The sequence below is a fragment of the Arctopsyche grandis genome, chromosome 13 (genome assembly GCF_051622035.1).
Source record: "Arctopsyche grandis isolate Sample6627 chromosome 13, ASM5162203v2, whole genome shotgun sequence".
Lineage (NCBI taxonomy): Eukaryota > Metazoa > Arthropoda > Insecta > Trichoptera > Hydropsychidae > Arctopsyche > Arctopsyche grandis.
This window is the reverse complement of record NC_135367.1, coordinates 5,540,011-5,556,332: the sequence shown is the minus strand read 5'-3', so window position 1 is coordinate 5,556,332 and position 16,322 is coordinate 5,540,011. Positions and strand designations below refer to the sequence as shown.

General features: G+C 33.1%; 1 protein-coding gene across 1 annotated transcript; it reads right to left on the bottom strand.

The window, feature by feature from the left end:
• Positions 1–249: 249 nt before the first annotated feature.
• On the bottom strand, positions 250–16,056 carry LOC143920835 (venom dipeptidyl peptidase 4). Its single transcript, XM_077443818.1, has 14 exons — positions 15,806–16,056; positions 8,778–8,928; positions 7,002–7,099; positions 6,847–6,921; positions 6,722–6,774; positions 6,278–6,474; positions 6,030–6,199; positions 5,510–5,955; positions 5,231–5,438; positions 4,924–5,161; positions 4,702–4,849; positions 3,934–4,094; positions 3,652–3,863; positions 250–973 (listed from the first exon to the last, which is right to left on the bottom strand). The coding sequence occupies exons 1-14, from the start codon at positions 15,824–15,826 to the stop codon at positions 854–856; spliced, it is 2,298 nt and encodes a 765-aa protein (XP_077299944.1). The 5' UTR covers positions 15,827–16,056; the 3' UTR covers positions 250–853.
• Between the last annotated feature and the right edge of the window lie 266 nt (positions 16,057–16,322).

The following is a 16,322-nucleotide window of genomic DNA, read 5'->3' as shown; positions in this document are numbered from 1 at the left end:
CTCCTTTCCTATCTCTCTTGCTAATCTCAAGTTATTCAGCGTCTTGACGCTCGCCAATTTGATTATAAAATGCTTCAAAAATTTCTCCATAGATGTCACTGTGGAAATTTTTATATAATATATTGATTGTATTGTATCTGTTTAAGTACACTCGTCGCTTTAGAGCGATCTGTAAAGGCGAGTGTTCATGGTCTATGAAATAAAATTGATTGAAAACCGCACGAAAGACTCATCAAAAGACAGATTCAAACAGATAAATCGACAATACTATATTTTTATATGAATATTGATCGTTGTCGTTGCTAACGAACATGATATGGCAACCCTAGCTTATATAAAGTTTCAAAGATGTCTCGAATTGCACGATTTTCAAAAGAAGATGAATCGGAGAAGCTGAAATGAGAGTACGATACGACACTTTGGAATAAGTTAGCGTTGTTTCAGAAGGGAAAAAAACTATCTGTAGCATGGATAGATTATTTGGTGAACATATAAAAAACATTATGTTTTTGAAAGAGTAGTTAAAGGAAATCTAATGTCGAATGTAAACATATTTGAAATCAATCGGCACTTACGAGTATATTTGAAATTGGATATAAGTAATTAAGGAATTCAAGTGGTTGTACTGTGTACATCATATCGACTTTTCCTTACGTAATTGTTATTGTAGTATGAACAGCTCTGAAAGCATATGAATTGATTTGCTGTTTTTATTTATCTATATTTTTTTTAAGAAATTTAAAAACTACAATGATTTATTATAATATTATCTATTCTGTATTAAAAAGTTATATAAATATAATGCTTTTGTTTTGGTAATATTTTATTGACTAATTAAAATAAGTTATTAATTTTATCCAGCAACGCTTTGACTCTTATTAAAAGACGTAAAACATCTGGTCCAGTAATCGTCGATCGTATGGTAGACGTGTCTAGTAACACCAGATAAGCCGTGAGCTTCATCGGGATAACTCTGTGAAAAAAAAATACAAATTATTTGGAATCATATCATTTTTGGATACAAAAAATCGTTGGATGCGCAAAATTAGTATAATTTTCCATTTCTTACTCTCTTGAATGTCCATTTATACCTATGTACATACACACATGTATAGTGTATAGGAAAATGCTAGCATAACTTCATGTATTGTTACTACGTACAATACATGAAGTTTTGTGATCATGCGAAAATTCGAACTCGAGATTTTGACTGATTCGAACTCAGAATCGATCACTGATCACGTTTTCATTACCTAGAAAAAATGTGTGTGTGTCTGTGTATTTTGGGGATTTTTTGAACACCGTTAGTCCTATCGAACTGAAACTTAGTATGGTTTACTGAAATTCTTATCGATACAATGTAATTTTTTTCAAATTTTTAAGTTGACTGGAAATGGTACCTCCCCTTATAGGTGTCCTCTTTTTTTTAAGTTTTTGAATTAAATTATCTCCAAAACCGTTAACCAAATCAGACAGAATTTTTTCTACATGTAATAGAAACTTAAAATTGTATACCTCAATATTTTTACCTCAACCGGAAGTAGTACTTTAACTCTAGAGAATCGAGGTTTTCTATGTTTTTCTCAGAAACCTTTTGGTTTATTGAACTGAAATTTCATATCTAGAAGCTTAAGCTTTATACCAAGGTACATATATATAAAATTAATGAGCATTCGCCAACCGTAAGTGGCAGTTAACTCGTTCGATTTTTCTTCCACTATTTTTTTCGACCCTTTAAACATATAATTATTGTATCAATGTGATGAAAATAAAAAAAAAATCATTAAATTTAATAAACCAGAAGTGGGATTTTTTGTCTTAAAAAAGTCAAAAATGTTTTGACCACGCGATTTTTTCCACACCCCTGAACGTGTCCAGCTGAAAATTTATATTTGTATTCTTTATGTATATACTAACTTAGGGTTGATAAAGTTTTGGTCAGAATTCATCAACCGGAAGTAGCAACATTTTTTTAAATAATATATATGTGAAGAGCTGCTGGTCAGTCTTGGATATTTGTGACTCCAGGTCGATCGTTTCCTATCAGAATTTGCCAATTTTTCTAATTTTATTGTTGAAACGGTTCCCGATTAAATTGGCTAAAAACTTTCCTACCTGCTACTATGTCACTACTATTTGAGTAAGATTAACCCTTTGACTGCTACAACAACGATAAATCGTTGTTTTGAAATCGGCGAAGATTGCTACGACGATCGTTGTTGACGTCATTAATTGTCGTATTTCAATACTTTCTTTGAGCCACCAGCGCATCAGTGGCACGAAACATTTTTTTTTATATACGTATTTATATTTATTTTTCAATCAAGCTTTATAAATATTTATCAATTTTTTAAATAAAAGCTCTTCAATTTCGGGTTCATCATCAAAGTAAATTTCGGGTTCGTTGTCAATGTCATATAAGGAGTTATTACTTGGGAATTGATTATTATCGATAAATTCATTTTCAGAATCAGTAGAGCTGCTGATTTGTCGAGTTCCTCGGCGAGGAGCTATTATTTCGCTTTCATCACTTTCACTGTCCGATATCATTTTGCAGAGTTAAAATAAATGGCAAAAAACAATAGAAATCCGCTTTCAATTATATAGGTCACGAGACGTCACGAATTCATGCAATCAATCAAATGCAACTGAAATGCATACAAAATGTTTATGATACATGTTGAAAAATTATTTGATTATTAGAAACTTCGCATCCTTGTGTGTCTTGCTCACACGTACACAATTAAAACCAAGAAAGAAAGAGAGAGAGACCGCTACCTGTTTCGAATATATCGCATGTTGTAAGGATACATCGATATCTAAAAATAGATTATTGAAAAGAATAAAGCCTCGGAAAACAATCGTCAAAACTTATTTAGTGTATATATGTAGGTATCTCTTTCGCACGCACGCATGTAAAAGCAAGACAGAAAGAGAGAGCACGAGTCCACGACTGCTTCTTAAAAATGTATATAAAGTATTATAAAAATTACGAGTGTTCGGCGAAGTAAGTATGTAAAAAAAAATATTATATTTATTTTTTTTCAAAATAATTACAAATGTTAGCATTTTTCGCTTGGACATTGAAAAACCTCGTAGCAGCCAAAGGGTTAATGTACAATAAAATTTATGTACAATTATAATAAAATAATTTTAAAAAATTGAACAAAATCTGACAACCGGAAGTAGAACTTTTGTCTTGTTTAAGTTTCCCGACATTTTCGCTGAATTTGTATCGAAAATGCTCTCATTGCCGGAACGTGTATACAGTGCCGGTTTTGGGGGGGGGGGGGTCGGGCGGTGCCCGAGGGCGCCAAATAAGTTAGGGTGCCGTACGATGCGCCAAAGGCACTTTAAAATTTAAAATTAGAGCGCCAAAAGCCATTCAAAATTTTAGATTAGAGCGCCAAAGGCGAAAGTTCTTTCTAAGGGTGTTTAGAAAAAATTTCCCGAGGTCGCCATCGGGTGTAAGGCTGGCACTTGCGTGAATGTATTTTGAATTGTCAAATTTTTTTTGCAACCTTAAATACACGGATAAAGTCATGGGTTGGTCACAACCGAATTTTTTTTATAGGACCTTAGCTCTTTTCAAAAGGTTTTTAAACAAAACAACTTATTCTAAAATATCTATTGACGACACTCTGAACTAACCATTTGCTCAAACGGAATGTCTGCCTCTTGCAACACCCTCGAAAGTGCCATAGCATTCTGATAATGTACATTGTCGTCGGCGTTTCCGTGCAAGAGCAAAAAGTGCTTCCCCCGCAACAATTTAGCCCTCTTCGTCACATCTGCCTCGTCATATCCAGCAGCGTTATCTTCTTCCGTCGGCAGACCCATAAATCTCTCGGTGTAAATGGAATCTAAGAACGAAAGTTTCATTTAATATTTCATCAAAGCACTTTAACCAGCATCGCAATGCCTCAAGCTAACCGTAATAAAGCCAAGATGTCACGGGAGCGACAGAAACTCCGCATGCAAACACGTCAGACGTATCTCTTGTCAACGCCATAGCAGTAGCATATCCACCATAACTCCAACCCCACAATCCAACTCTGGTCTTATCGATCCAAGGATACATCGAAGTCAACGCTCTATAAAAATAAAATCCACATTTAAAAAATATCATCAACATAAATACACAACACTGAATGGGTGCTACTTTAGTATGCGCTCTACCTTAACATGCGATCTACCTTTGAATCGCAATCGACTATTTTTTTGTATTTGTATCGTAACAACGACCTGTTTATTGTAGTTTTTGTTTTTACCCATAATGTTGTTGAAGCATTTCTATCACAATATCGTCAGCAGCGAAGAAAATCCCGACCCTAACAACCTAATCTTAAATGAATAGGGCCACCCTAACTTAACTTAACCTAACCTGACCCTTAAATAAGTAGGTGTTGGCTGCTAAGATGTGTTTTTTTTTTTAGTTTTATTTCATTAATATTTTCAAAAAAAACATATCTTAGCAGGCAACGCCTATTTATTTAAGGGTCAGGTTAGGTTAGGGTTGGCCCTATTCATTTAAGATTAGGCTGCTAAGGTTGGTATTATTCAGTCTCACTGTCACACGCAAGAACTGCGATAGTGAGACCGCATATTAAAGTAAAAATGTGAAGGTAGATCGCATAATAAAGTAGATATGTGAAGGTAGACCGCATACTAAAGTGCCATCACTGAATGTATATTATATACCTTGTAATATTGATAACATCCTCAACTTCATACGTTCCCAACCTATTGTTGATACTGAATAAGGTATTCTTGCCTTTGAATCCTGAACCACGACCTTCTACATAGCAGTATATTATGCTCCTATTTGTCGACATGTATGTTTGATATCCTAAAATAATATAGAATAATATTAATATTCTACTCAATCCTTTCAATACCTTCTGTCGAATCAAAGTATCTAACCCAAGCCGAATCCATCAGCAACTCTTACAGAGTTAGGTCCGGTGTAGATATTGACAACCATTGGATATGATCCAGTCGGATTTGTTAAATCTACTTCAGGTGGTATTAACATTTTCACAGCTCCTTTGAATCCTCCTGGCACCGTAACCAACAAGTTCTTCTGTTGCGGTAGATAATATTCGTTGAGCAATTCACGAAGGACTGAATTGTCCTGCCACGTCATCACTACAGAATCATCCTGTGTGGGAAAATTAAACTTTACAGAAAAAATCTTGGTTTAAATCAAAAACAATAAACAATAAACCACCTTGGCACTGTTGATCGTAACCACTGCTGGTCCTTTGCCTTGGCAAGACAATGCATAATAACTACCGCCAGGACTAAACGTTGCACCTGCAATCCTGCACTTTTCCCCATCAGGTAATGTTACATCGCATGTGACACACTTAGATTGATTTCCACCGAGCCACAAATGCCTTTGCCAAGGTCCGTCTGAGAGTGTGCTCATATAATATCTACAAATCCACAAGCAAAATGCTTAATTTGCAACAAAACATCATCAAATTAATAATATTAACATTCTAACATCTTATCCTGTTGCGAATTCCAATGCGAAATCGTCACAACAGTACGATTTCCGTCAGATACGGCTTTTGGAGTCCCCAGGTTTCTAGTATACTTGACCACATGGTACCACTCGTCGCCATTCTCGGCACCTTGAGGCGTAGTGATGATATCGAGGAATTCGTCTCCTTGGAATTCAGGAGTGGTGACTTCGATCCAACCGTTCGGCTCTTCTCTGATGACTTCTTTTTTGCAATTGCCACTTTCAGCATTGCAGATCACCAGCACGGTTTTGTTCTGGCGACGATTCAACCAAAGCACAGCCACCTCGTCTTCAGAAGCCCAAGTCACAGTACCTAAAATATGTTCTTCGGTCACTTCTTCAATTGGCGCTTCTATCTTGACCCATTTCACATCTCCGGATAAGTTCGTCACTTTCAGAGAAACGTCTGGATTTTTCCTTCCGACCTAAACGAAGCAAGATTTAAAAATGATTCACACTTACATACATATATGCAACATAATCATTTGGTAATTTATACCTTTGGATATCTGAGCAGCTCCAAATTGGGATATTGATTTTCGATTGATCCTGGTATTCCGTAGTACATGTAAACTGCAACGTCTACTTCAGTATCGTTGAAAGAAGCTACAGCCATTCGAGAACCTTTCGGCGAGAACCACATAGCAGATCCAGAACTGAGTACTTCCTCTACAATTGAACGTGTGTTAGTTTGATCAAAGCAATATTACATGACAATGAATTTAAATCTATGTAAATATGTACAACCTTCGTACACCCAATCGGCAACTCCATTATATACAACTCCTGGAATACCATCATCAGTCAATCTCAAGGCAGACGCTCCAAGGGTAATGTCTTCCAAGTAATACACGTCGTTATCCAGAACGTATCCAACAGAATGACCTTCTCCGCCGAAATCGCACAATTGCAATCGTTGATGATCAGCGATTTGAGTCGTCACACTGAAACGTTAAACGATTTCCATTAGTACCGCAAAACACTCGAAAAAAACAGTTCATTGTATTGTAATGTCATAATAAAAAATTCATTTTGATTTTTAAAGCCAACACAATTGACCTCGTAACTTGACAACTAGTATGTGAATTCGTTAGTGAAATTTGAATTGCATATATAACACAATTCACCGTGCGATCTACGCCTGTTTTGTACTATTAACATAATTTATTATCCTTATCGTATGCGACTTACTTAGTGGCAATTTCGTGAAGTGCATATCGAGCCGATGATGAATAACGAAATCCCTGAAACGAATCCATTTAATTATTTGTGCATATTATATATTTATCTCAAACCCAATCTAAAACAATACACACTGTGAGGGGATCTGATCTAGCGAGCAGGAACTTTCTATCGGGTGATAATTCAACGTTGGTCGTATTCAATTGATCCTTGAAAAAATTTATATAAAAACGTGAATTTAATTCATTTCAACTACTTTTATTATTAAGCTAGATTTTATCATACTTACAAACAATGCTTTTGTGAAGAAAATGCTAGACTCTCCTGTTTCCAAGTCGTATACATACATTCCTTCTGATCCTGCTTTCGAATACAATATTTCTTTGTCTGTAATATGATTACATAAATGTTTACAAATTTGACATAAAAAAGTTAGACATTCTAAAAACAGGCAGAAAGATTATATATTTTCCAACAAACTCATTTTTTTCTTTTTTATATGCGCAATTTTCTATTAGGGGAACCGAAAAGTAATCAAAAATAGATTCCCAAATTCCTTGCCTATGCAATTTTCCTATACGACGAAGATGAACCTGAACTAAAGACCACGAACAGCCAATCTTCAACGATAATTCCTCGATAGTTTGACGAAGATCTGATTCCACCATTGACGACAAGATATCATCATCTAATTTTTGAGCTTTTTTTTTCATGTGATCTCCTTGATGTCCCTATTCCCAATTTTAAATTGCATAACCACCGATGACACTTGTTTAGTTTCAGAATATCTCTGTAAGTATCGGTGATTTTTTTCACTGCTTCGTTTGCCTTCATTACTTGGTCTAACATAAACAGCATAAAATGGCGTAAGTACCCTTCTTCTATTACACTGTTCGACAAATGACGATTTTTTTTGGTTCAGAGACGAGATATGACTTTTCTTATAGATCTCTATGCCCAGTGAACACGAATCTGTACGAGTTTTTAGTTGACAATTTACCGATTTAAAATTCAGCACACTTCCAATTAACCCTTTTAAACGAAAACAAAAAAAAATAGTGTGGCCAGAACACTATCTCAATAAACATGTTTCAATAGAAAATACTCAATATAAAATAGTATTAACAGTGGGAAAAAATCCCAAGTGAAAATACGTACTTTTGACTTTTGATTTGAACTGGACGACTACTTAGAAAGATTTGAAAGCTGAAATGTACTACAAATGAAAGATAAAATGCCCGAATATAGATTCCAATATTCATTTTGAACAGAAAATTGACAGATTTTGAGACATTGAAAATCTTGCGATTTAAAAAACACATACATACATATATCTCCGAATCTCAAGCCATTCAACATTTTTTATTACCAGATTCGTATTTACGGGGCATATATCTATAAGAAAAGTCATATCTCGTCTCTTAGCCATTTTTCGTGTCGAACAGTGTTATTGGTCTCGACATCCTTCCTCAGGTAGAATTTTTTTAAACAATAAATTTACAACAATAACTTTAACATAATAACAAAACTTAAGAGTTTACTGGACCGTGTCTCGACACAAACTGACTGCGAAAAAACTCTTCGAATAATTTTGATTATTTTTCAGTCCCCCTAATATATATCAATGGCTTTATGCACATATATTGTAGCGGGTTCTTACTAAGTCCCGTTAGGCCAATTCGGGGGTCTCCTTTGTTCACCCCCGAATGCACTTAGACAGCGGACACTCTCTCTCGTGTTCCCATGTCACAATATGAATAGATAGTGTCGGTTGCTGCTGTTACGGATACGCCACATACATATGTATTACGGAACATGTCCATATATAATAAACTAAAGAATATTTTTCATACTGCTGTTTACGAATGTGCTGGTCTAAACGAATCTTAAATCGCAGATTGCTTAAATTCCTATTCACTATAAAGTGAAATATTGATGTACCTATTTACATACATATGCACATACATACATGAAAAATTTCGTTTTTGTTTACGCCTAATAACCATAATTAATAAATCAAAAACAATGGATCATTACAATAATCAAATATCAGTAAGTCAATGACCTGATATCCAAGTTCCATTGAACATGCGTTGTGAGAGTCTTGACGTGGGAGGCATCAGCTCTTCCAAGCTGAAGTATTTCTTATCTTTCCCATTTTTAGCGATGGTTTTTCCGTCAATTTGTAGTATCACAAACAATAGCGTGCACAGGGCCTGAAAAATAATGTAAAAAAAATTATAAATACGGCCAATAAAGTGCTTAATCTATAGTTAGTAATTTTACAATACATAAGCTGATAAAATAAATCCACACATCGCATCATTTCGACAAATTGTAATCGAACACGTCACAAAAATTGTAAAAATTCATCAAACACACTACCGAAAGTGCAAACGCCTGGAGGCTGTCAATAATGTGTTTAATTAGTTAATAAAGTGAAATTTTACGTGTAAATGATATGCAAAGTGTAATATCATGCTAATTACCACACACACAAAACACACTTCACTCGCCCAACGAATACACATTAAACTAAATGTTACATTTTAAAACAAACCCAACGCATATTATAATGATAATTTCCAATGATATTATGTACATACATACATATCGACTTGTGAACTTTTTGAATGAAATCAACATCAACAACCTTCGAACGCTGCTCTATTTGCAAACTAATCGAGCGCAAAAAACTATCACACGTCAATGAAATGTGTTTCTGCATACTACAGCACATAATCAATTATTCAGAATCAAATCTGAAGCATAACGCAATTAATTCTAAACACACTCGATCAATCTATTTGTTTGTGCGGACTGATGAAACTTATCAGCCTGATAAATAAGGGTTGTGCGCTCATTAATTATATAAAACGGGAGTTTTTAAACTATGGGTCAAGACTAGAGCCTCCGATTTGAATATTCAAATATTCGAATTCCGAATATATCCGTCCATTTTTTTAGTATTCGTTATTCGAATATTTTATCAAGTATTATTTGGCATTTTCATTCAACAACATAATTCAACATTTTTGAAATTTTTAAACGAAAAGCAACGTGTTGAGATTTGGATGTGAATAATATATTTAGAACACTTTAGGAAGACGATTTTCTTTGTTGTCGGTGTAATTAAAGAGGTAACTTTTCACAATGTATTTTTTTTATGTATTCAAAATTGAAATTAATTTTCTCTGTGTATTTTTCTCTTTTTTTATAATAAATAATTTTTTAAATTAAAATTAATTTTCACTGTATGTTTTTGCTGTTTGTATAATATATATTCAATTGAAATAAATTCAAATGTATACATACATATGTGTAAATGTATTTTTAAAAACTAAAATTACTTTTTGCGACAATTTCTTGTATTTCAAATATTCATTAGAGTAGACGTCACGTTTTTTTGTAATATTATTTAATGTAGCAAAATTGTTTATTTTTTTTTATAATATGCGAATTGGTTACCTAGTAACTAAGCGGTTGAGTTTCCATCTTGTATGTATATGATTAAATTATTAATCATATACATACATACATATAAATGGTATAAATGTGCAAGTGTTAAACCAAATTTAAAGCGTTAATAGTGAATTAAAATTTTCCATAAAATTTTGCTATTTTTATTCCAATAAAGTGACTAAATTTTTGTTGGTCAAAATACATATCTAGTAATGAAATTTTCAGTTTCAATAATTAAAATATTGTCTTTTGTATTTTCATATGAAATTTAATTTAAAAATTATTTTATTAAATATTTTAATATTTTATTATTTGCTATTCGATATTCGGATAGTTGAAAATGTGAATATTTGGAGGCTCGCTAAGCAAATAGACACAATGATAAGGTTACCCTGACAATATGCCTATAATATATACATATGTATATCTATTTAAAGGACATATCCATACATCATTGCGGTTTGTGCAATGAAGTTGCGGTCGATTCGACCGATTAAACCAGATTTCAATCCAGGACAATGCACACCTGCTGAATTTTGTACATTATAATATACATATATATATATATATATATATATATATATATATCACCTTGCCTAGGTCAATGTGAAATAAAATGGTGTTGATAAATCTCCGATACCCATAAGAGCCGGCATATAATACCTGTCCCCGTTTATAAATGTCGAAATCTTAAATGCAAAATTCACTTTCGAAGTTCATTGTCGGTGTCGCGGAAAAAAATCAAGGAAAAAAACCAGTTTTGGACACAAAAGAAGCGTGCGCTTCGTTGATGTTGAACTGAACAAAAACAAAAAAAAAGGTTCGTTGAGACTGACAAAAAAAGGCTCTGCGAAGATTTTCACCTCGGAATATAAAGCCCGAAAAAAAACATTCAATGTTTGTTTACTATTTTAAATTCAATGCGAATCAAACAGTACCCAAAAGATTCCATGTCCATTTTATATACATACAGTCATCAAAATATATTTTTTTAACAATCAGAAGACTGTAGTACCATACAGGAAAATTATTACAGAGAATTATTATAGAGAAATATAATTATATTTTTTTTTTTAATAAAATGTTTACTATTAGATTAGTCATGTTTAATAATAATATTACAAATACCGAGCGAAGCCGGGTAATACAGCTAGCACTTAATAATCAAATTAAATTATAGTAAAGTATAGAGGAACGCATACGTGACAGATAGAGAAACATTGATTTATATACATAGATATGTAGGATTGTTATGAGTGGTACGCAATCTCAGGTTAGTATGAGTGGTACGTAATGTATTTGTACGTTGGCAATGCGTGCGCGCAAGTTGGTTACCAACGTAAACATTTCCTTAAATACACACTGGCGCTTCATACTTTCGCGTCGATAAAATCGTAATTACGAATATTATTATTAAGAGGTTTTATCCCGTTTTTTTTCACAGTATCTTTCCGGACATGCATACAACAAATCCTGAAAGTTCCATCGTAATCGATTCAGTAGTTTAGGAGCCTATTCGAGACAGACAGACAGATTGACACACAGACAGACAGACAGACATTCAATTTTATATCTAAGCCCGCTTTAAAGGTCAAGGAATTTAACCCTTAAAGCCCTCAACATGAGTCTAACAATACAGTCTAAGAGACCCTTTCGTCGGAGAACGAGACGGTTGTTCATGAATATCGCACAAGAACAACCGCACATCACTGTTCTAATAAAAAAACCACATTGTACATAACCAAGTACAAAATAAACAACAACGCATGAACACATAAAGCGCGCATGCGTTAGGAAATAATACCTGAAATGTGCCGTGCGAATGCACGCACACACACACACACACACACAATCAATTTTATATATATATATATATATATATATATATATATATATATATATATATATATATATATAGACTAGCTGAACCCGGCATGCGTTGCAACGCCACAATAACGTATGCAATTCCCGTTCCCGTTCCCGTTCCCATTTGTCGGAAAAACACAGGCAGCGAACCCGTTAGTCGTGACGTGAAAAAATTTGAAATTATATTTATATAACATTCACGTTATTTTTTCACAGTAATCTTCCAGGGCATGCATACAACAAATCTTGAAATTTCCATCGTAATCGGTTCAGTGGTTTAGGAGCCTATTCGAGACACACACACAGACATTCATTTTTATATAGATATATATGTAGAAGATAACTCGTTTTCAGTCAATTTTGACCCATAACCTTTCAGGCATGTGTAAGTAAATGTACATATGTACATGTTTATGAGATTTGACGTAGTATCATAAAATGTTGCAAATACTATCAGCCACTTTTGTGCCAATGATTTATTTTCTGTTTAAATGGTTGATTATTCCACATGACATCAAGAAAATGAGGTTACAATATTAATTTACATCAAAATAACGGAAATTTAAGTGCATCATAAATTTTAACCGCCAGTGAAGTATAAGAATTCTACTATTTATATGCATTCGACCTACCTATATGTATGTATGTATGTATATTAACAAACAGTTCAAGATTTAAATCCGCTATACAAACTACTGGTTTGTATCGTTTGTTTAAAAGCGAGCTATGTATGTAGATATAACTCGTTTTGCCGCAATGATCATATAGATAAATATTTGCTTATCTTAATCGCACGCAGATAAAAATCATATTGTAATAAAGTACGAAAACGGTCGTATTTAAAAGGTAGATATTCATTCAAATACTCTTTCTTATCTTATCCGAGATCGAGACCATTCATTATTTAAATTTAAATATAGATTCCGTCAACTCGGATACCCACCACTGTCTATTTGTAAAATTTATATTTAATGGAATTATTTATAGTTCGAGCAAGACAGAAGTTTTCTAAGAGGATTTTCTATCTACTCGAGAGAGACTTTCATAGTGCAGCTTTTAGCATTAGTGTTTTCGGTGAATTTTCGTTAAATATTTATGCCTCTTTTATTCTCTTATGCTGTTTTTTTTCATCATTTTAAACGAATGCAACGAGATTGCGTACAAGTTTATACAATATTTAATACATGCATTTAACTTGCATCACGTTGTTTCGGTATTACGCAAAAAAAAAGTGACTCGAAACGTTTTAAAACTATTTTCTTAATTCTTATCGCGTATTGCATTGCATAAAGTACATTTTAAAATTTTAACCATATCTAAAATGTTGCTCAAAAGTATAGAACGTGATCAAGCATTACGAAATTATATTAGTTTCTATTTACATTCTACAAACAATGCTTTTTTTGACGTGAAAAATTAATATCCAGTAAAAGTCAAGGTTTATACATTCTTATTTTAAATTTAAAATAAAATTCTTGTTTCGTACGAATTCTCAATATAAACTTTCACTACTTTTCAATACACAACAGCACGTTCACGAACATTTCCAAGTGCACTCTACGTACATATTGTATATATAAGTCTATACATTGCACACATTTCAACAACATTCAAATAGAAAGTAACAATCAAACACACAACAATGCTAGAATAAACCGATAAAATTTAATGACAGAATATCAGATCATAAAACACACAAACAATTACATAAAATCGTTCTGAAGGGCAATAAAGAAATCTTCGATTCCTATAAAAGTAATTAAAATTTCCTGCCTATATTTTAAATACAAAACACTACAATGAAAATGTCTAAAGTCATTAATTACATTACAAGCACGATTTTAATTAAAATCGTAAATATCAAAGGTCTGAATTCCGGTTGTAATTTCTGTCTTATACGATTTTGTATTAAAAATGAAACTTCATGTTTTTACTTTCATATAAATTTGTTCATCTCGTAATATATGTACATACAATATGACATAATTGTTATATCGTATATAATATGATATAACTTTTATGTATTTTCTGGCCACAGTGTCATATTGGGGTGACCTGTGAAGACACTGTGGAATAAATATTAAAAATAAATAAATAAATAATTGTCTAATGCGTGCGTGCGTGCGTGCGTGCGTGCGTGCGTGTGTGTGTAAGAAGCAATCGCTGTTAACACCATGTTCCGTCTCTCTTTCTCCCTTTAGAATCATATATCGTGGAAAGAGGCGCGACATATCACTTCGTTCACATGATCGGCCGACAAGTGCACAATTATGTGCAAACAGACCACTATTTTATAATAACTTCATAGAATTTCAGCATATATTGAAAATAAAACCTAAGTTTAAATCAACGAAACACACTACTCCCCTCTAATACGTATTTACATATACTAAAAAACGGTTCTGTGATTATTGGTCACAAAGCGCTCGCCAAAAAGTCACTAAAGTCTCTATAACGGAACATCTGGCAGCCGAAAAGTCCATCATACTAACGAGAACTCGAGTGCCAAAATTCCGTATTCACGATTTTCATGGCAAAAATTGTATTTTGGGCGATCGTGATGTGACTAATAACACTGTTCGACACGAAAAATGGTTCAGAGACGAGATATGACTTTTCTTATAGATCTATGCCCAGTAAACACGAATCTGGTAATAAAAAATGTTGATTGGCTCGAGATTCAGAGATATATGTGTTTTTTAAATCGCGCGATTTTTCTATATCTTGGTGTTGTTCGGTCGATGTCTCAAAATCTGTCAATTTCCTGTTCAAAAAGAGTATTGGAATCTATAGTCGGGTATTTTATCTTCCATTTGTAGTACTTTTCAGCTTTCAAATCTCTCTAAGTAGTCATCCAATTCAAATCAAAAGTCAAAAGTACGTATTTTCAATTGGGATTTTTTCCCACTGCTAATACTATTTTATATAGAGTTTTTTTCTATTGAAACATGTTTATTGAGATAGTGTTCTGACCACACAATTTTTGTTTTGTTTTCGTTTAAAAGGGTTAATTGGAAGTGTGCTGAACTTTAAATCGGTAAAATTGCGAGCAAAAAGCTCGTTCTAGTGTTTACTCGTATTTACACGAATCTGAATTGAATTAATAGGGATAATATATTAAATTATCTTTATATGAGAATTAAATAAAATTCCACTTATCAAGAATAGTAAAATCATATTTCTACTATTCTTGTGGATTAATAACAAAAAATATATTGATAACTGGCTTACCTCGATAAAATAAACGAAGTCATATAACATACAAAGTCTCTTTCGGAATTATATATTAGATAAGATGTATTATGAGCATTTATAAGAATTGTAAATAGGTTTTCGAGCTCTTGTTCCCATTATGCTGTACATTAACATTTGAATAATATAATACTACGATTACTAACAAAAATTAAATAAAATTGTAAAATAGAAAATGATCAGTAGATCAGTAGCTATTAAGAAAGATATAACATGCATTGCGAACATAATTTAGTAATAATATAAAGCATTTAAAAATCAAAAAAAATATATATATTCAAATATATCTTTGAACTTAAGTTCAAAACTATGCGACCAACATAATTATATATAACATACATACATATATTACATTGACAATACCATATGATACGCCGATCTGGTTTAACACGTTTGACCGCTCGAAATGAAACTTCCTTAACTATTTGAACTTTTGCTTTCGTTATCGATACCATAAATACAATTAGCGGTCGTTTGCATACGCAAAAAATATATACATTTTTATTTACATACCGCAAACTTCATGTTGGCCATCGTCTGCGACACTGGCGATGCCCACGGACGCCTGATGATGACTGAATGGTCCCGCACGAGCCGCCTTTTGATGCGGCGACGCGCCAAGTTTCCACTATCTTCGGAAAATTCGGAAAATGCGAAGAGCCGACTTAGTTGCGATAAACCGTACGCGATTAAACGTCAACACCGTTCTATCGTAATGACAATATGCATGTACATATGTGACTTACCATTGTTGGAACTGAAATGAGTAGTATTCCACACGCGACAATGTCACTGTAATTACGATAAAGTACAATGTTTTACCTTCAAAAGTGCAATGAATCTTTCATATCGACTAATGTACTTTGATATGTTTAATGGTTCATCGAATTGAAAACTTGGAATCATTAGTAATGTTGTATTTTGAACGAACTAGTGAAATACCTACGCGTTTGGTCTATTCAAATAATACGATATTGTTCTGATTGTTTGTAAACAATCGCTGAATAATGTGTGTGATAATTGAAAATTT

Excerpts from the sequence above, each read along its gene's own strand:
- LOC143920835 (XM_077443818.1), bottom strand. The coding sequence starts at position 15,826 with ATGGCCAACATGAAGTTTGCG. Across the intron at positions 7,100-8,777 it reads CAATGGAACTTGGATATCAG|ACAAAGAAATATTGTATTCG; the intron begins GTCATTGACTTA and ends ATCATATTACAG. Across the intron at positions 974-3,651 it reads ACATTCCGTTTGAGCAAATG|AGTTATCCCGATGAAGCTCA; the intron begins GTTAGTTCAGAG and ends TTTTTTTCACAG.